Here is a 20758-nt window from a genome sequence, read left to right as displayed (position 1 = left end):
TAGGTCATAATCTTGATTTGATACACATAGAGAAGAATGTTTACAAAAATTTTATTGAAACATTTCTCAATGTGAATAGAAAATCCAAAGATGACTTAAAAGAGTCGGCTTGATCTAGTTGATATGAGGGTTCGCCCATACTTTCATTCGATGTTGCTTTCTAATGGCAAATATCGATTGCCTGCTGCTTGTTTTGAGATTTCTAAAGTCAAAAAAGTTATGTTTTGTAAGGTTTTAAAAAATATCAAAGTTCCAGATGGCTATGCGTCAAATATATCAAAATGTATGAATATGAAGGAGCAAAAACTGTCATAATTGAAGTCATATGATTATCACATTTTGATGTGAGACTTTCAATTGCTTTACGCTCATCAATGTCAAAGCAAGTGACTTATGTGGTAATTGAATTGAATAACATATTTAAATCTCTATGTCAGACATGTATGAATGTGAAAGAGCTTGACAAAGTTTAAGATCGAGCCACGATTACTTTATGCCATTTAAAGAAGATCTTTCCTCTAAATTTTTTCACTATTATGATGCATTTGGTTATCCACCTTCCATATGAAACAAAGGTCGGTAGGTCGATTTATTATCGATGGATGTATCCTATTGAAATGTATTATTTATTTTAATATTGATTACATTTTTATTGATTATTAAGCCAATCTACTTAAAATAACATATGACTAATGTTTTATGCTATAGGTTTTTAGAGAGGTTAAAGTTTTATTGTCACAACAAACGCTATCCAGAAGGTTCTATTGCTGAAAAATATTTAGCAGAAGAGTGTATGACATTTTGTTGTCTTTATTTGGAAGATGTTGAAATGAGATTTAATAGACCTTTGAAAAATGTTGGAATGTAGCATACAGACTCGGCCTATAATTATCTTTTCCAAAGTTTTGGACAACCTATAGGCAAAATTGAATTGGTGCAGTTAGATAATAAATCTTGGGCACATGCACATCGATATGTTCTTTTTCATCATAACTCAATTGAATCGTTTCGCACGTAAGTTGTTTAGCAAGTAAATTATACATTATAGTAGGCATTATTTATTGTGTTTTTTTTGTGTTAATACTTTATCACGATACTTTATAGTGAGTATAAAAATAATTTGAGAGATCTTGCACATTATCGATAATCAAACCCTCGAGCAGTTGATAAGTTATTCACTAAAAACTTTCATGAATGGTTATGAACAACTATAAGTAATGCCATACTTCTTATTATTTTTTATCTACATAGAATGCTTACGGTAAAAATAACATTAATAATATATATTTTATTCTACTTTTATAGGTTTGGAGTAGAAAGCTTGTTAGTGAAGAGGTGAAGTGTCTTTCACACGGTCCAAACTGAATTGTGAAACGATACAAAAGTTTCATCATTAATAGATTTAGATTTCACACAAAATCTCGTGAGAGATTTAAAAGTACATAAAATTTAGGAGTTATTGTGACTTCATCAACTACTAGCTATGCTAGTGCTAGGGACACAAACCTTTTAGATAGAAATGTTGACTATTATGGTATGATTAATGGCATTATTGAGTTGGATTATTATGGCAAGTGAAAAATTGTCTTATTTTGGTATGATTAGGCAGATGTGAATAGTGATAGGTGTTTTAAGAAAAATCAGTACAGATTTACACTTGTTAATTTTTCTCGATTAATTCATACAGGACAACACCTCATCAATGAACCTTATGTATTTTCATCTCAAGTCAAACAAGTATTTTACTCTGAAAATCTAAAAAAATTGGGTTGATTTGTTATTCTTCGAAACACACCTAGAGACTTATTTGATATGGGGTTAGATACCAAAGATGATGTTGAACATGGAATTGAATATTATCCTTTTGCTGAATAAAACTTGGATGAAACTACCTCCAGTACCAATGCTCAGTGGGTCTGTAAAGATGTTACTGAAGACATTTACGAACCATGATTTTGTGCACTTATAATTTGTAATTCGAGTGTTTAAGACATAATGTAGTAAATAATAGTATGTAAATAATGTCACATTCACTATTGTTTAATGATTGTCTTCTAAATCATACATTATATTTTGATTTAATTAAATCGATATATTCTTTATATATCGTAGGTTTTGATTTCTTAAATTGAAAATGTCTTTATATATCTTTTGAACTAAAATTTTTTCTATATTCACTTTTATGATGTAGGTAAGCTACAATACGAAAAAGTAGGTTGAAAGAAAAACATATCAGAGATATTAGTTCAGAACCATCTGTGGCACCTATAGATATTGGCTATGGACTAAATCTTTTGGAGGAAAATAAACGTACTATCGGATCTAACTCCGTCATTTCTAACCCTTCAATTGATATTAGATCAGGCAATACGGGAGGTCCAAGTTTAAATAGTACCCCATCAATTGATTATACTTTAAATTTGAATGTAGGCATGATATAATCTAATTTTAAAATTCGAGTATAATCATAAAAGTATTACGATTTTACAATTATATTATATGTTTGTTGCAGTTGATAACAATGGTCAACGGAGGACCAGAGGCTGGACAACTTTGAAGGAATTATTTACACTACCTCTTAATGAGCGTATTGTAGTGTCTACAAACTCTAATAGGCAATCAATTGGTGAAAAGGCTGAACTATTGATCGAATTTCTAGGCACGTTAGCCCATAATGGAATGAAATTGCCTATTCATTATGAAACATGGCATGATATTCCAGAAAAAGTTAAGGCTAATACGTTAAACTTTATTGAGGTATTAGTATAATTAATTAGATATATTCAAATTTTTTATTTTACTTTTTGTTTACTTATTCAAACTTTTTTTATTGTATTATTACAGTCAAGATTTGTATTTGAAACACCAACTTCATATGTGCTTAAGTCCTTGGAAAAAAAATGGAAAGATTATAAGCATAGTTTGAAGAATAAGTATTTCAAAATAGAATTGTAAATGCGATGATGCAAAATCTACCCTGTAATGTGATTAGGTGGCAATATGAACAACTGATTAGATTTTGGTTTTCAAGAAAAAGAGAGGTAGTAGTTTATAATTTTGTATAATAGAATGAAATGATGAAAGTGTTTGATGGTTTAAGTTGATAATATTTATATTTCTATCATATAGGCAATTATTTTTTATGACAGGAAAGAGAACAGATTAGGATTGGTAGCAGAAAGCAACACAAATATAACCACACAAGTGAATCAAAAAGTTTTGCAAGAAAGTAAAAAGGAATCGTAAGTTTATGATAATTAATTTATTCCAATTAATGAACTTTTTCTACCGTCGAAAGGTAAATATAGAAATTAACATTTATTGTTCTGTTTTAATAGATTTGATTGTTTCACTACATGATATTAAACTTATCGAAAGTTTTGAACTTAGTTACACAGACGATATGTATGAAAGATTACTGTTTACGTATATTTACGCCTTTATTATCTAGTTGTTGTTATTGTTAATTTTTAATAGTTTTGATACCTTCAATACTTGATATTAAGCTTGTCTGATTGATTGAAATTGGTTTCTATGGTTGATATTGGAGAAAAAGTTGTTAGTTATCTTTGTTTGGGAATATTTTTACATATAAAAGGCAAATATACAAATAAATTTTGGATGCCTTTCAACACATTGAATGACTTCAATCCTTCATATTAAACTGAGAGAAAATAATTGAATATGGTTTTCATGATCGATATGTGTGAAAGCCAAAAATACATTTATTCTTTGCGTATATTTAAGACTATTGTGTTATTATAGGGCCAAAATATAAATAAAGGAGATTAAAGTTATTCGAAATTTTAATACTTGATTGACAGAATTGATATGCATAAATAAGTTACGGTTGATATGTATCCTATCAAATAACATATGTTTTTATATAGGAGAATAAGATGGGCAGTACAATTAGACGTGTAAAACTTTTTCGCGTAACACACAAAAAAAAAGATGAATCTTACATAAATGTCAAGACACAAAAAATTATGGTAATTTGTATCATCTATTTTAACATAAAGTAAATATTAACTATTTTTAACATATAATTAATTAGTCATTAAACTTGATTGTTGTATATGACAAATTCACAGGAGAAAGCGAAAGAGAAAATGGCTGCTGGAATTGAAGTAGCATCTGAAAGTTCTCTCAACATGCAAGAAATAAAAAATCGAATATTCATAAAAGTTGCTGGAAAAGAAAGGCATGGACGGGTTCGAGGCCTTGGATTGAGTCCAACACCATCTGTCTACTATGAACATAACTCTCCGTAATTTACACTCTTAGCAAGTCAGTCTTCATAAGATATTTCAATATTGAGAAGGGAGTCACAAACTATGCAATAACGTTTTCAGCAAATGGAAGCAGAAAAAGAACATGAGCGTGCCAAAATTGAAGAAGAATGTACTAGAATAGAGCTAGAGCGTTCAAAATTTTAACAGTTGCATGATCAATTCGATCATCTTATGAATTTTGTGCAACAATAATTTTCAAAAAATGATCTTTGTGCTCCATAAACTCAGGTATTATATTTAGTAAATATTAAAATTTTTAAATAAAAAATAAGCATACAATGAGGTGTTAAAAATTGTATGGTATTATTCAATAGGTTGTTGAGTACGCTAGTGACCAAGGTGAAAATTTTTTTTCATCAATTGGGAGCCAGCAAAATGTATGTAGTCATCCATTTCATATATTTTAATTTTTTTATTGGCTAATGTATTTACAATATTTGAATGCTATTATACTAATTATTAAACTTTGTATTAATTATATGTATATTTAAACGTGATGGAGTTAATATTAATTTCAGTTTCTAAATTTAAGCTCTTTACTGAAAATAAAATTTATTATAAAAATTGTAAAAAAATATATATTTACATTATAGCGGCATTTGCATTGGTCAATGCCGCTAAATGAATATTTTAGTGGCATTTGTAGTATAAAATGTCACTAGTAGTAGCGGCGCTATTTTCAGCAAATGCCGCTACTTCGGTGGCATTTTTTATAGAAATGCCACTAAAGCAATGACCTTTTTTTCATAACAACGTCACTGAATTAGCGGCACCTAAAAGATACAAATGCAGCAAATATTGAGGCATTTTCAGATTCAAATGCCATGCAAAGTAGCAGCGTTTTCTGTTATAAATGCCGTCAAAGAAATGACATTTTTCTCATAAAAATGCCACTTAAATAGTAGCGTCTCTAAGATATAAACACTACTAAAATGATGACGCTTCACATACAAACGCCGTTAATATTGAGCTATTTTTTTGAAAATGTCGTTATTTATCGTGACGCGTGTATAGGTGACATTCTGTGTGACATTTTTTCGCAAATGCCGCAACCTTATAGTAACGTTAATAGATGCCGCTAAACGGTTAAAAAAACACCACTAAAAACCAAAACCCTCACTGGCAACTTCTTATTCCTTTTTTTTTTAAGTCTATGACATATAAAGTACCTTGGTTGTTCTATGGATGAATTCGGTATATGAGTAGTAATTTCTCAATTGATTTCACATAATTTTAACACTTGGATTCTTCTTTTTGTTAGGGTAAGCTATTTGGACATTTAATACATAATATATTTAGAATTAATAAAATCAAATAAATTCAGTTAATACCATACAATTACAAGCTCATAGAAAACTACAATATAATAAAAAAAATTAAATAATCAATTATAATACTACACAAACCCATTAATCAACATTGTTAACAAAGTACTGAATTTTTTATTGTATTGATTAAGGTTCAATTCCTGACAATTATAAATATAAAAAATTAATTTAAAATTTAAAATTGGCCCGTATACTTAATTATACATACTATATTTAAAGTACTAGTATAACTAATGGATTTTAATTAATTGGCCCAATTTTATATATCACTCATAAATAAATTTTAAATATCCAAATTTGGTAAAGAAATTAGAATGAAAAATATTGGATCATTTTCTTCAACTTAAATTTAAAAATTTATAGTAAATTATCTTAAAGAGATTATAAAACGAAATTCTCAAGTATATTTTTGGATTGTTTTATATATTTCACATCTCGTAAAAATTTTAGGAAATTACATGGGTTTATAGGCCTTAAAAGGCAAAATTTGGACTGACCTAAGTCCATAAAGGTGTTATTCATTTGTGAGTTTAAGGATGGCAATTGATAGTAAGTAAATGATTATTTTATGATTATATTACATTCAAATACTTATAAATAGATAATTAATAAATTTAGATGATAGATTTATTATTTGTGACATATTCATATGGATTTCAAATACTACCTCTTGATTATTTAATATCTGAGTCTGTTTAAGTTTTTTAACGGATAATATCAAATATCTAAATTTATTATCCAGTTACATATAAAAAAATATGTAAAATTTTATATTTGTGGATATATTTGAAGCTTAGTAACAACTTTTATTTATTATGTATTAAAAGTGAACTTAAATTTAAAACTCAAGTAAAAAGATATTTTAATGGATTTCAATATTTAACAAATAATGTTTATTTAATTGGATACAGATTCATATGATAATACTAAATTTAAATGGATAATTAAAAAAATTTAGATATGAATATCTCAAACATTATAGATATCTGCCCTGTTACCATTTTTATGTGCCTAAAAAATTTATCCATAACTTATTTGTGATTTTTGGTTAACAAAAAAGATAAGAAGCTAGGCCCATACTTGTTACATGCAAGATGAAATTATAGATATCTTTATTACATTATTATGTTACCTTGTTTCTGTGTTTTTTTTTTTTTTTAATAAAGTTACTTAAACTAGATCTTTCTTTTGGAAGAGAAAAATATTGATGTCTTTAAATTATAATGATTATTTGAAAAATCTGTTCAATCCACTGGAATTAGAGCTTGACTTGACTCAATTTGATTAAAAAAGTTATGAACCTGAATTTGGATAATTTGAAATTTTAATTTAAATTGATTTGATTTTATAACTCAATAATTTGGATTTTGAATGAATTGAATTTCAAGACTAAAACCTAAATAATTTAAATGTTAAATAAAAAAATCAAATTTAAAAATAACCCAAATTTCCTTTTATCCAAAATAGCTCAACCAGACCCACCTTGAATTGCTTAATTATCACCTCTAATTGAAAGACAAAATAGATATATTTTTAAATAATAATTAATAATAAAAAAGTATTCAAAAATTTATTCAATTCGATATGCATAATTCAATTTTTGCAATAAATGTCATGGGAAATTGTGAAGTATTCGAATATTAAAGCAAATTACAAAATAAACATAAAAAGTAACAAAAATAAAATAAAAAATACATTGTAAAAAAATGCAAAGACTAACCAAATATCAAACAATAATTTCAATTTTGAACTTGCAAGAGAAACGAGCAAAATTTTCATCGTTTTTAAAATAGCAAATGATAAAGACAAAACCGGTTGCAAGGAGCATAAAATAGCAAATAGATGAAAATTCACAAAGAATTTAACAGTATATTAATGTCTTTCAACCGGTTTAAATTGAATAGTTTTTAGCAATGTATTAGTCAAGATTGATGAACAATTAATAAAAAATTTTAATATCATTAGATTAACCAACATAAAGCCGTGATTTAGGCTTCATAACTAAAGCTAAACTTGAAAACTTTAATCAAATATAAACTGCACATTTAACTTGGCATTTATTACAAAAATATGCAAGTAGAAGGCCTAAATTCAACAATTCAAAAGATAATTTTAGAATAAAATTTAAGACTTGACTTTTAGAAAGTGACATATGATGACATATTTACAACCTTTATTCTATCTCCCAACAACATTCTACTTTAAAAAGAAATAAGAACTATTATCTATTAACTTTGCTGGCGGAATCCACTGTCCAAGATGAATAAACAAGAGCTTAAGAACTCAAAGACCATTTTTACCTAACAAGATTCAAAACCTATGCCTCCTATTCTCAATTCTTCTAGGCTGCCTCTTTCTAAAGACAATTCCGAAAACATTCGTGTTCACCAGCGGCCTAAAGATAAAGTTGGAGCCAACAACCATTCCTATTATTAGTCCAGCTCCATATCCTATGGCTACTACTTCCCAGCCAAACTCAAACACACTGCCAATGCCTTCGCCTTCTCCAGAGTTTAAAGGTGGCAATGGGGCTTCAGGAATTCCACATTTTATTGATAAAGGGCTTCCACATAACCCTGAATCTGCGTCAAAGGAATTAGTAGCAAATGTGCTAAACTGTGTTCCTTGAGGTATGGGCCCTTGGAGGTTGTTATGAGAAACATTGAAGAATGCCAGGAATGTAAGTTGTGTCAATTGTTGAGGGATTTCTCCAGAGAGATTATTTTGAGAAAGGTCTAAAGATTCTAGTTGTATTAGATTCCCCAAGCATGATGGGATATGACCAACAAAAGCGTTAATGGAAAGGTTAAGTACCTTAAGAGCCTTTAAATTCCCCATGGCTTCTGGGATTTCACCACTGAGCATGTTGTTCGAAAGATCGATGGCTGTCAAGGATCCTGGAATATGCCGGTATTCAAGTTCCAGGCCTTTATTTGTCAATTTGACTGAGCAACGGACGTGAAAATCTTGGACTTGATTGGGTAAAACAAAATAAAAGTCGAAATTTAGGATTACTCCAATGTATGACAAGCTGCTTGCTGTGGCTACTTTCATGGAATTCCAAGTATTGAAGTACCCAAATGGTAAATTACCTGTTAAACAATTGTTAGAGAGGTCGATGATTTGCAACTTAGGGAAATGAAATTTGGTTTGAGGTTTCCCAATCACACCATGGAGTCCATTAGATCTCAAAACTAGAATCTTGAGTTCTGGAAGTGCACCCAACCAAGAGGGGAAGCTATCATTTATTTGATTGTATTCGAGGTGAACAGCCTCTAGCATGGTACAATTGACCAGTGACCTTGGTATCTTTCCTTGAAACTGATTTTGACTTAAGTCTATCGCCTTCAACTCACATCCCATTTTGTTTGCTTGAGGAATTGCACCTGTAAAGTGATTATTTCGAAGATTGAGTACATTCAGACTTTTGCTGAGGTCTCCAAAACATGGAGGAAGCAATCCGCTCAAATTGTTATCGGACAAACGCAAGAGAGCAAGACAAGACAGATTGCATATCATTGGCGAAATTTCTCCTGTCAGTGAATTATTTGAAAGGTTAAGAACGCGATTTAGCTTCGAATCACCAATGGATATTTGTACGTAAGATAACTAAACAAGTAAATTTTTGAGAGGAGATGTGATCTTACCTGATAAACTGGTGTTTGTTAGGTCCAAATAAGCTAGATTGGTTTGCGTACCGAGCCAAGACAAGGTTCCATGGTTGAAATTGTTGGTGGCAAGAGATAGATAAACAAGTCGGGTAAGATTGGCCAAGGAAGAAGGGATATCTTCGGAAAAATTGTTATAAGAGAAGTCCAGACCCAAAAGCTGGTTTAGTCTTCCAACAGAGAAATGAATAGGTCCCAAAAAGTTGTTAAAAGACAGATCAAGATATCTGAGTTGAGTAAGGTTACCAAGTGAGTATGGCAGCTTCCCAGAAAATTTGCAGTATTTGATGTCCAAATATTCCAAGGACTTCAAGTTTCCGATTGATTCTGGCAACTGTCCAAAAAAACTTGTGTTTGCAAGGGATAATTTCAAAAGAGGGTGGTTGGCTTGAATAACAGGTAAATATCCAGTAAGCTCCGGATTGGACTGCAGATTAATCAACCGAAGCCAGGGTAACTCAAAAATTCCAATAGGAGACTCACCACGCAAGTCACAATTTGATAAAATTAAAGCTGACAACGAAGAAAACTTTGGTGAGATATTATTAGGTATGGAAGAAGATATTCTCACATCACTAAGATCGAGTACTTTAAGGTTGGTTAACTTCTCAAGCAGAGGCCTCAACCCTGGCTTTCGAAGCTTCAATGAGTTCCCTGACAGATCAAGGAGCTCTAATTCTGACAGCTCTAAGATTTCTGACGGTACTTGACCGGAAAAGTTGGAGTAAGAGAGATCAAGGAATGTCAGTCTTGACAGGTTCCTTATCTCTGAAGGAATTTTAGAATTATTGAAAACATTGTCTGCGAGATTAAGCCATTGAAGGTGAAAAAGACGGAAGAGGCTGCTGCTGGAATTGATTGAACCATAGAGATAACTGCTACTAAGGTCAAGGCCGATTACATGACCAGTGCTATTGTCACACTCCACCCCCTTCCAAGAACAGCAGTCGCCACTTTTCTCCTGAACGTTCCACGATTCAGTTTTGGGATAACCATAAGAACTAGAGTTAATGATGACAAAGCTTTCCTTGAACTGCAACAATGCTGAGAGTTCAACAGGGTGGCACAATGGCTGTACCGAAGAACCAAGAAAAAACAGGAAGAGAAAATAAAGCAAGCTTATTGAAACGGAGAGATACAAAGGGAAACCCATAATACTTTCTCAATAAGAAAAGAGAATGAGCGCTGATGAAGTGATTTTTTTATAGACACAGTTTCTTTCAGCCACACCGCGTGTTGAAATGAAACTATCAAGTCTTTGTCGTCAAGACTCAAGATCGTAGACCTTAGCAAAAGAATTAACTATATTCCAATAAAATTCACATTTCCATAGATAATGGAAGAGACATGGCTACAAAACTATTGCGTATTTCATGCTGAAACAACGTTATTGACATCATTTATCTCACTTAATGTAACAAATATTAAGTGTGAACAGTAGAGGTGAGAAAAATCTATTCAAAGGTGAGAAAAATCTATTCAAAATGTAGAATATGATTTGATTTGAATTTTTTTTATTTAATTTGGTTTAAGTTTGAATATTAAATATTTTTATTAAATAAAAAATTGAAAATATTATATTCAAATAAAATTATATATTTTTATTAATTTTTATATATATTTTAAATTTTTATAAAATAAAAATAATTATTTTATATTTAAATTTATATAAATATAAATATAAATATAAAAAATTAATAAAATGAATCGAACTTATAAAATTTGATTAAAAAATAAAAATAATCTATTCAAATTTAAATAGATTTTAAATATCTAGAATATTATATATTATAAAAAAATCCAATCAAATTTGATTTAATTGATCGGAGAACCTTGACCAAAGACTATTCGAAGTCAGTTGTTAAGGCTAGAAAGTGCCAGCGGACTTTCTCACATCCATAAATACCTATAATTATCTTAGGCCTCGTTTGGATTCTACTGATGCCGTGGTCGCACCTAAAAATGTGCTGGACATTCGTTTGAATGTCATTCTCCATGCTTTTGAACGCCACTGGATATAAAATTTTGAACACCAGTGGAGCTTCTGGATTTTTTATTGTTGTTTTATTACATTTTTGCCCCTTTATCTTCTTCTTCTTTTTTTTTTTTTTTAATTTTGTTGCCTTTTTAATTATTAATTAAGTGATAAATAAATTTATATTGTTTATATTTTATTATTATTAATGATATAAAAATATTTTTATTTATTTTTTAAATATTAAATAATTTAAATTTTTTATTACATATAGATTTTAATTTATATTCTTAATAGTCATTTTATCATCTCACAACATTAAATCTCATTGTTACCACTATGTTTGCATCCAAACACATACTCTATGAAGACCTACACCTAATTTGAGAGATATTATTTATTTTGACTTAAAAATCTTATAATTTTATCTCATAAAAGAGGCCTCTTAAATTTCGATTTAAGTTTTTACTTATGTATCACAATGGATTTTTAGAATCTCTTTATATGAGATTGAAGTATCATAAATTTCTTTCACTAAAGTTTGACATCCCTGTTAAATTTAACATAAAGTACAAATAGAATCACAGTATCACAGAATCAGATTACACCGAACATTGGGATTTTAGATGTGACTTTCACCATGTATGACTTAGCTTCCATTCGATTAGTAATCGCTATGATGTCATTTGTGTATACCCATACTTAACCTGTAAAGTATTGTTCATTTTTATTTGAAAATTTCGTACACGATTTTATCTCACAAAAAGTGCTTTAAAAATTTGAATTTAAATCTCTACTTATATATCATATTAGATTTTCAAAATCTCCTAATATAGAATTAGAGCATCATATATTTCATCATTGATTTTAATATCATCGCTACAGTATTCAATCACACTTTTTCAATAATTAACTTTAGTTTTACGACTATTTTTAATCTCACCTAAACCAATCTCATCATTTATCCAAATAAATCATTAATAATTTATGAATTTTTTTTAGTGAGGGGTTTGAATCTCCTCTTTTTAATATAAAAGAAATACGCAAGGATATTAAAAAAAACATTATCAAATAATTGTTAGTATATTTTTTAATTTCTTAATAGAGTGATATATGTATTTTAGGATTTTCTTAAAAATAGAAAAATTAATTTTAAAAAAATAAGACATATATTATCATGTTAATCCTATTTGTAAAGTTAAAAAAACTCCATTGATAATGTATTAAATAATTTCTCTAAATAGTAATTATTTATTTAGAAAGAGATGCTACGAATCAAATGAACTTGTTTGACTTGCGGGGTATATTGATTCTAGGTATCTTGAGAACTAAAAGGCTTATGAAACAAAACATTTTTATATAATCTTTCCTGTTCTGAACATTCTTTCCCCTTTTTTGTCTTTTTTTTTTCCCTTAATTGTGAGGGCACAACCACACAAGAAATGGTGCATTAAAGTAAACCACGTAGCGAACTAATAATCACTTATGTTTGATTTTTTATATATATTTTGGTCATCAAACTATAATTAAAATGTTTCAATGAGTCACTTATATATCTTTATGTTCTAATTTTTTGGGTATCCGCCCATTAATCACAAATAAATTATTGACCCACACTTATGCTCTAGAGGATTAATGAGGGAGTATTTTAAAAAAAAAAAAAAATTTATTCTTAAATTCTCTATATTTTAATATTTATTTTAATTAAAAATATTATGCGAATAAACTCTTAGTACATTTTCAATGATATATCAACTATCAAAAATCAGTCCATACGCGAGAGTATTGCTTTAAATCTTGTGAAGAGATAATTGATAAACAATGCTCTCTCTGTTCCATTTTAGTTGTCTATCTTTTTTTTTTTTTTTTTTGATGTTTCAAAATTATGTCTTATTTCTTTTTTTAAACATCTAAAACTCTTACTTTTTATATTTTAAAATTATTTTTATATTTTTTTAATTTTTTGACATTAAAAATAATAAAACTTTAATTTAAATTTTACTATTAAATACATTAAAATCAAAATTTTTTTTTAAACTCCTAAAAAATTAATGTAAGACAAACAAATAGGGACCTAGGGAGTAAAGCTTAATTTGCAATTAATAAAAGGTGATGGGCTGGACTGGTTGAATTGGAGTTTCTGAGGTTGTGAGGCGAATTGGGTCGAGCTTGTCACAAAGTGAAGAAAGGTCAAGGGCGGTTGAGTTGTTGTTACTATGGAATTGATCGCTGTAAGGAATAATGTTGAATCTAGGGATATTTTAGTTTTTGAAAATTTTTGAGTAAATTACATTATATATTCATTTTTTATGTAATAGTTTACTTTCATTCGCAACATTTAAAATTTATATTTTAGATAAAACTTTTTAAAAATATTTAATTCATAAATTTTCATCCATCATTAATAAAATATGATGAAATTGTTACTTCAATCCTACATGGATGTTCGCATGAAAAAAATGAAGTCATGATTTTTTTTTTGAAGGGAATAAATCTATTAATCATCAAGCAAGAGAATTACACTAAAAAATTATGGTAAAATGTATGATGGGAAGGTATTCCTCTATCTAGTGTAACTCTCCCAGCATGACCGGTGCATGTCTAGCTAGTTTGTGGGCAACCTCGTTTGCATGGTGTCTTGTATGTTCCACCCTGAAAAAATTAAACTATTCTTCAGAATCTTCACGTTATCCAGAATGTTCCCTACTACAGATAGATCCTTTGTTTCCAACCTAATCTCGGTGATAATCTCAAAGGCAACTCCTTCCAATATGATTGACGTGAGGCCTAAATCTTTTTGCAAAGCTTATTCCTGCTGCTGCAGTATAGGCTTCGATCAAATGCCTCCAATAGCTTCTGCAGGTTTCAACGCTCCATTGAAGTTCACTTTGGCAATATGGTTGGCGGTGGTTTCCATCTCAGGTTTTCTGCTCTCTGCTGGTCCACTTGTTCCTATCCTTTTCTGAATTCCTCCAGGTAAGAAACTGCAAAGTTTGCCGTAGCATTTTCGTTTGTTGCAGAAAATACAAGCCTTAAACTAATATTTTCGTTTTCTTTAAGAGTGTTTAGTGGTTTGAATTTCACTGATGCAAAGTGAGTTCAAACAAAGGTTTCATTGTATCTTATAGACTATTTCGATTATCCTCTTTGCATCCCAAAGTCTTGTGGAGACAAAATAAGTCTAAAAAAGTTATTTTCATAAACATGTCTTGAAGTTAATTAATTGAAGATTATTGCAATCGATTCTCTGTTTTGATGTCAACTTCAACCATCGTATGAAGGCGTTTTTATCAGCAAGAAGATGATCTTGGAACCGGCATAAATTATACCAGTCAGCTTAGAAAATTTTTAAAAAATATGAAATATTTCATAACGGTTTTAATTACAATGAAAATTTATAATCTTAAATTCTATGTAATAAAATATTAAAAGTATAGTAATAAAAATAGTAAAATCATTTATTAAATTAAATTTTATAAACATTAGTGATTAAATCGATATAAACCATGTTGATGGTAAGACGTTAATAATGGAAACCAAATTATTAATAATTTCACAAACATTAATAACCAAATAATGAAATTATCAAAGTTGAGTGACCAAATAGAAACTTTCAAAAAATTAAATGATCAAAAGTATAATTTATTTCTTTTATTTTCAAAATTTATCGTTTTTTTTTTGGTTAAATTTATAGTTTCACGTAACATTTTATATGCATGATAATGTCACCTCAATATGTCATTAATCTTTGATGATTAAATGACAAAAAATAATCTTATAAATGTTAGTGACAAATTATAACTTTTCAAAGTTAAATGATCGAAATAAAAAATTGTCTGTAATTGAGAGACTAAACATGTGATGTACCCTTATATGTTCAGCTTAACAACAATATTTTATAGTCATAATTATGTTATGGATGATCATTCTTTTTGAAATTTTTTGAATGAAAATTCTTTGAAATTATATTGACCTATTTCTTTTTAAATAGTTTTTTTTTTAAGGGATCTAAGGAGAATTAAGGAAGAAAAATTTTCAAATGTTAAAAATTGAACTCCAATCTTATTAGAATTTACTAGATGAGTAAACCTTTGAATTAAATCCCATTTCAATATTTTTAGATAATTAATTAGTTCTATCAAGTCCGAATTTTATGTTTGTGGTGGTGACTAAACATTTTATTTGGATATTACTATTTTTAAAATTTGAACTTAACATTAATAAGGAATTGACGTATGTTCATTTATTATTGTTATATTTTTTTTTAGAAAAATGACACTTTCTTATTCCTTTTTTCTTTTAAAAGTCTACGACATAAAAAAGTACCTTGGTTATTCTATGAATGAATTCGGTATATGAGTAGCAATTTCTCAATTGATTTCACATAATTTTAACACTTGGGTTCTTCTTTTTGTTGTGGTAAACAATTTGGACATTTAGTACTTAATATATTTAGAATTAATAAAATCAAATAAATTTAGTTAATACCATACAATTACAAGCTCATAGAAAACTACAATATAATAAAAAAATTAAATAATCAATTATAATACTACACAAACCCATTGATCAACATCGTTAGTAAAGTACTGAATTTTTAATTTTAATGATTAAGATTCAATTCCTCACAATTATAAATATAAAAATTTAATTTTAAATTTTAAATTGGCCCATATACTTAATTATACATACTATATTTAAAGTACTTGTATAACTAATGGATTTTAATTAATTGGCCCAATTTTTTAGATCACTCATAAATAAATTTTAAATATTCAAATTTGGTAAAGAAATTACTATTGGATCATTTTCTTCAAATTAAATTTAAAAATTTATAGTAAATTAGCTTAAAGAGAATATAAAAAGATGTTCTCAAGTATATGTTTGGGTTGTTTTATAAATTTCACATCATGTAAGAATTTTAAGAAATTGCATGAGCTTATGGGCCTTAAAAAGAAGAATTTGGATTGATATGGGTCCATAAAGGTGTTAATTCATTTGTGAGTTTAAGGATGACAATGGATAGTAAATAAATGATTATTTTATGATTATATTATATTCATATACTTATAAATAGATACTTAATGAATTTAGATGATAGATTTATTATTTGTGATAGATTTATAAAAATTTTGGATGATATCTCTTGATTATTTAATATCTGAATTTATATAAATTTTTTAATGGATAATATCAAATATCTAAATTTATTATCCAGTTACATATAAAACATATGTAAAATTTTATATTTGTGAAAAAATTCAAAGCTTAGCAACAACTTTTATTTATTAAGTATGAAAAGTGAACTTAAATTTAAAACTCAAGTAAACAAATATTTTAATGGATTTCAATATTTACCAAATAATGTTTATTTAACTGGATACAAATTCATATGATAATACTAAATTTAAATAGACAATTAAAAGAATTTAAATACAAATATCTCAAAAATTACATATATACGCTCTGTTACCATTTTTATGTGCCTGAAAAATTTATCTATAACTTATTAGTGATTTTGGTTAACAAAAAAAGATTAGAAGCTGCATACTTGTTACATGCAAGATGAAATTATAGATATCTTTATTACATTATTATGTTACCTTGTTTCTTTGTGTTTTTATTTTGCTTAAAAAGTTACTTACACTTTAGAACTTACTTTTGGAAAAGAAAACTATTGATTTCTTTAAAAAATAACGGTTACTTAAAAAATCTGTTCAATCCACTGGAATTAGAGCTTGACTTCACCCAATTTGATTAAAAAAGTTATGAACTTGAATTTGGCTGATTTGAAAATTTAATTTAAATTGATTTGATTTTATAACTCAATAATTTGGGTTTTGAATGAATTGAATTTCAAGACTAAAACCTAAATAACTAAAGTGTTAAATTAAAAAAAATTCAAATTTGAAACTAACCCAAATTTCCTTTTATCCAAAATAGCTCGACCAAACCCACCTTGAATTGCTTAATTATCACCCCCAATTGAAAGACAAAACAGATATATTTTTAAATAATGATTAATAATAAAAAAAATTCAAAAATTTATTCAATTCTATGTCTGTCGTACTAATTTTGAGACCACTAGACGTAAAGGAGTTTTAAAATCGAAGTAAATGGGGGAGTCACCATCAATCTTTATTAGGGTGTGATTGGTCACCCAAAAGTTTATCTTTTTAATAAAACTATAAAAGCGAGTTTAAAGTTTATCAAAAAGAAATATTTTGATTTACGAAAAATCAGGTTGGGTCCGAGAGTCGGTTACATATGGGGAAGAATTAGCACAATCACAACGCTCATAAATTGGTACCATTTAATTACATACTATTTTCAGTGTTGGATAAAAATGGTTTCAATTTGAAATTTAACACTAATTTTCTTCATTTGGAAAATAAAATTTTGCTAAAACTCTTTATTTAAGAATATTGATAAAATCTAAAAGTTAAAGAATTATTTTAAAATTTTCCAACATCCAAGCATAATTTAAAATAATTTTTTTCGCTCAAGATTTAACACGATAATCTTTAAAATGAAATAACAATCTTTATAAAAGATAATTGTTAATGACTCTCTAACATCCAAGCAGAGTACCAAAAATTATTTCCTTCGGAATGTTATTTTTATTTTATTTTATAATATCACAAATTTTTTTTAAAATGTATTATTCTTTTTCTATTATAAAATATTTATCATCAAATAGTAAATAAAAATTAAAGAGAGAATAATGCATACAATTATCGATGATAATACGCTAACGTATGTATGCTAATGAATATCATGTAAAATGAAATGCAATTTAAAAGTTTAATTCTTAAGTATAATGAGACCACCCCGACTTTCTAACATCTAGGCAGAGCTTAAGTGCGACTGTTTATATTTAAGATGCCACATTTATTATTATACTTTTTATTTATTAAAGTTATTATTAATGCGAATTAAGAACTCGTATGAAAAACTTAATGAAATAAAAATTCTTAAATACCCCATCATCTAGGCAGCATTCGGGAACAAATCATTTCAAATGAGATTTTCACATTTGTCCTTAGGATGTTCAGAATATTTTGAGTAAGGGCTTGAGTAGAGGTTTTAAAGGTTAGGATTTTAAGATTTTAAAGATTTGGATTTTAGGGTTTTAGTTTGAGAGATTTTGGATTTTAGGGGTTTGGATTTTAGGATTCTGGATTTTAGAAATTAGTATTTAAGGTTTCATTTTTAAGAAAATGTGAGCATCTCTAAAAATCTTCAATATCTAAGTGAATTTTTAGAGCAAGTTCGATTTTAGCAATTTTTGATAATCAATCGAAAATTTCTCATATATATATATTTTTATGAAAATTTATTAATAGAACTCTCCAACATCTAGGCAGAATTATTTTTCGAAATATGTTTTTATTCTCTACGACATCTTGGCAGGAAAAACAAGAAAAATTATTATTATTATTATTATTATTATTCTTTTTTAGCATTTTTAATATATATCTATTTATTATCTTACTTGCTTTCATTTTTATTATTATTAAAACAATTAAAAATTTATCCTAACAAATTTAAGAACTTATCATGCATAAATATAAAAAAAAAATACTTAAAATAACAAAAATAATAATATATAAAAAAAATTAGAAAATTCAAAAAAAAATTTTTTTACCTGAACCGGACCGGTCAACGGTTCAATCAACGGTGGTTTGGTTGGACCGAAAAGGGGTCGGTTCGACGCGCGGTTTGGTTGAACCGGTTGATGAGCGGTTCGATGTGATCTAGGGAGCAATTCGGTTGCGCAGACTCCGGGTCAGGTCCAGGTTGACGCACGGATCTCCTTGGCTAAGAAGGCATCGTTTTGGGCGTTCCTTTAAATGACGTTGTTTTGAATTTCAGTCTTCTATAAAAGCAAAAAAAAAAAAAATTTTGCTTTATTTTCCTCTTTTCTTTCTCTCTCTAGCTTTCTGTTTTTCAGAGCCCTTCTCTCTAAACTGCCGGATGGTGACCGTTCGCCACTTTGGCCGTTGTCCCCAGTTGTCGGTCGCCTATCACCAACGATTGAAAAGTTAAAAAAAGGTTAAAAATTTTTTTTGTATTCTCCTGAGCTTCGATCCAGCCTTCTTTTCGTTAGAAACAGCCCTGATCGACGTAGATCGGGGTTTGAAGATTTTTGTTTCTCTTCTTTTTTTTTGTAAACCGAAGACTGATCTGATTTTTTTGTTCTTGTAATGAGCTTCGGTGCTGAGGTTCCTCCCTATGGGGAGGACTGTTTGTCTTTGCTTTTGTTTTTCTATTTTGGGCGTTTGTATGGGTAAAAGGGGATCGGTACTGGTGGGCGAGTCTGATGGGATTGGCTTTTAGGGGATGAAGAGTTGGGGTTTATGGTGTGTTCTATGGGTCTAAGAGAGGCTGAAAGGGGAAACGTTGGGGGATTTATAAGGCTGAAAATGGTGGTAGCCAATGGAACATACTTCCGACGAGGTATGGGTGTGATGGTAGGGTAAGGTCGATGGTTTCGAGTAGTTGGGGCAAGTGAGGTGCAGAGACTCCGATGGTATTGGGGATGGTGGTGACAAGGTGGGTGGCAATAGTGGTGTGTAAAACACCACTACCATTCTGATTTTTTCTCTTTTTTTTATCAGTTATCATTTTTATTTTTATTATTTTTTATATTTTTATTATTTATTTTTTTATATTCATTAAATCAATATTATTATTATTATTAAACCAAAGATTAGAAATGATAGACCTGGACAAAATCTGGTGTCTACAACTACCCCTCTTTATACGTTTACTGAGAATCAGTAATAGGACAAAGATAAAGACAACGATTTTGTCCAAAGCTAACAAAATGAATTTCCTAAATAATTTAAAGGATTGAACTATGAATTAAATGGAAAAGAACAATTGAGATGATATCGCGAATTAAAAAATGATAGAGATAAAATGATTAGGATTAAAAATGTGAGTAAAAAAATAAGGATGACTAAGATTAAATCGCAAGTGAGAAAAATAAAAGTGACTAGGATTAAACTATAAGTCAAGAAAATAAAAGTGACTAAGATTAAATCACGAGCTAGGAAACTATAGAAATGATCAGGACTAAACCACATGTCAGAGATTAACGATGACCGGGGTTGAACCGTATGTTAGAAAGAATAAAAGCGACCAGGATTAAACCATAAGTCAGAGAGCTATAGGAATGACTGGGACTAAACCACAAGTGAGAGATTAACGGTGAGCAAGACTGAACCGCAAGTCAGAAAAAATAAAAATGACCGAGACTAAACCACAAGTCAGGTAACTATAGGAATGACTGGGATTGAACCACGAGTCAAAGATTAACGACAATTAGGACTGAACCGCAAGTTAGAAAAATAAAAGTGACTAGGATTAAATCACAAGTCGAAAAGCTATAAGAATGATTGGGTTTAAACCATGAGTCAGAGATTAACAATGATTAGGATTGAACCACAAGTCAGAAAAAATAGAAGTGACTAAGATTAAACTATA

General features: G+C 28.7%; 1 protein-coding gene and 1 pseudogene across 2 annotated transcripts; one reads left to right on the top strand and one right to left on the bottom strand.

The window, feature by feature from the left end:
• The first annotated feature begins 374 nt into the window (after window positions 1-374).
• On the top strand, window positions 375-4439 carry LOC149519024 (uncharacterized; annotated as a pseudogene).
• A 3274-nt stretch (window positions 4440-7713) lies between these two features.
• Window positions 7714-10459, bottom strand: LOC111287766 (uncharacterized). Of its 2 annotated transcripts, XM_089759021.1 has the most exons (3): window positions 9271-10459; window positions 8716-9156; window positions 7714-8595 (listed from the first exon to the last, which is right to left on the bottom strand). In XM_089759021.1, the coding sequence occupies exons 1-3, from the start codon at window positions 10442-10444 to the stop codon at window positions 7934-7936; spliced, it is 2277 nt and encodes a 758-aa protein (XP_089615147.1). In that variant the 5' UTR covers window positions 10445-10459; the 3' UTR covers window positions 7714-7933. The 2 variants fall into 2 exon arrangements, with proteins under 2 accessions (XP_089615147.1, XP_022734468.2); XM_022878733.2 differs by having other exon boundaries at window positions 7714-9156.
• Window positions 10460-20758: the final 10299 nt, after the last annotated feature.

The sequence above is a fragment of the Durio zibethinus genome, chromosome 4 (genome assembly GCF_047325235.1).
Source record: "Durio zibethinus cultivar Kanyao isolate XHJ-2024 chromosome 4, ASM4732523v1, whole genome shotgun sequence".
Lineage (NCBI taxonomy): Eukaryota > Viridiplantae > Streptophyta > Magnoliopsida > Malvales > Malvaceae > Durio > Durio zibethinus.
Note: the sequence above shows the minus strand (reverse complement) of the source record. Positions and strands in the feature narration are given on the sequence as shown.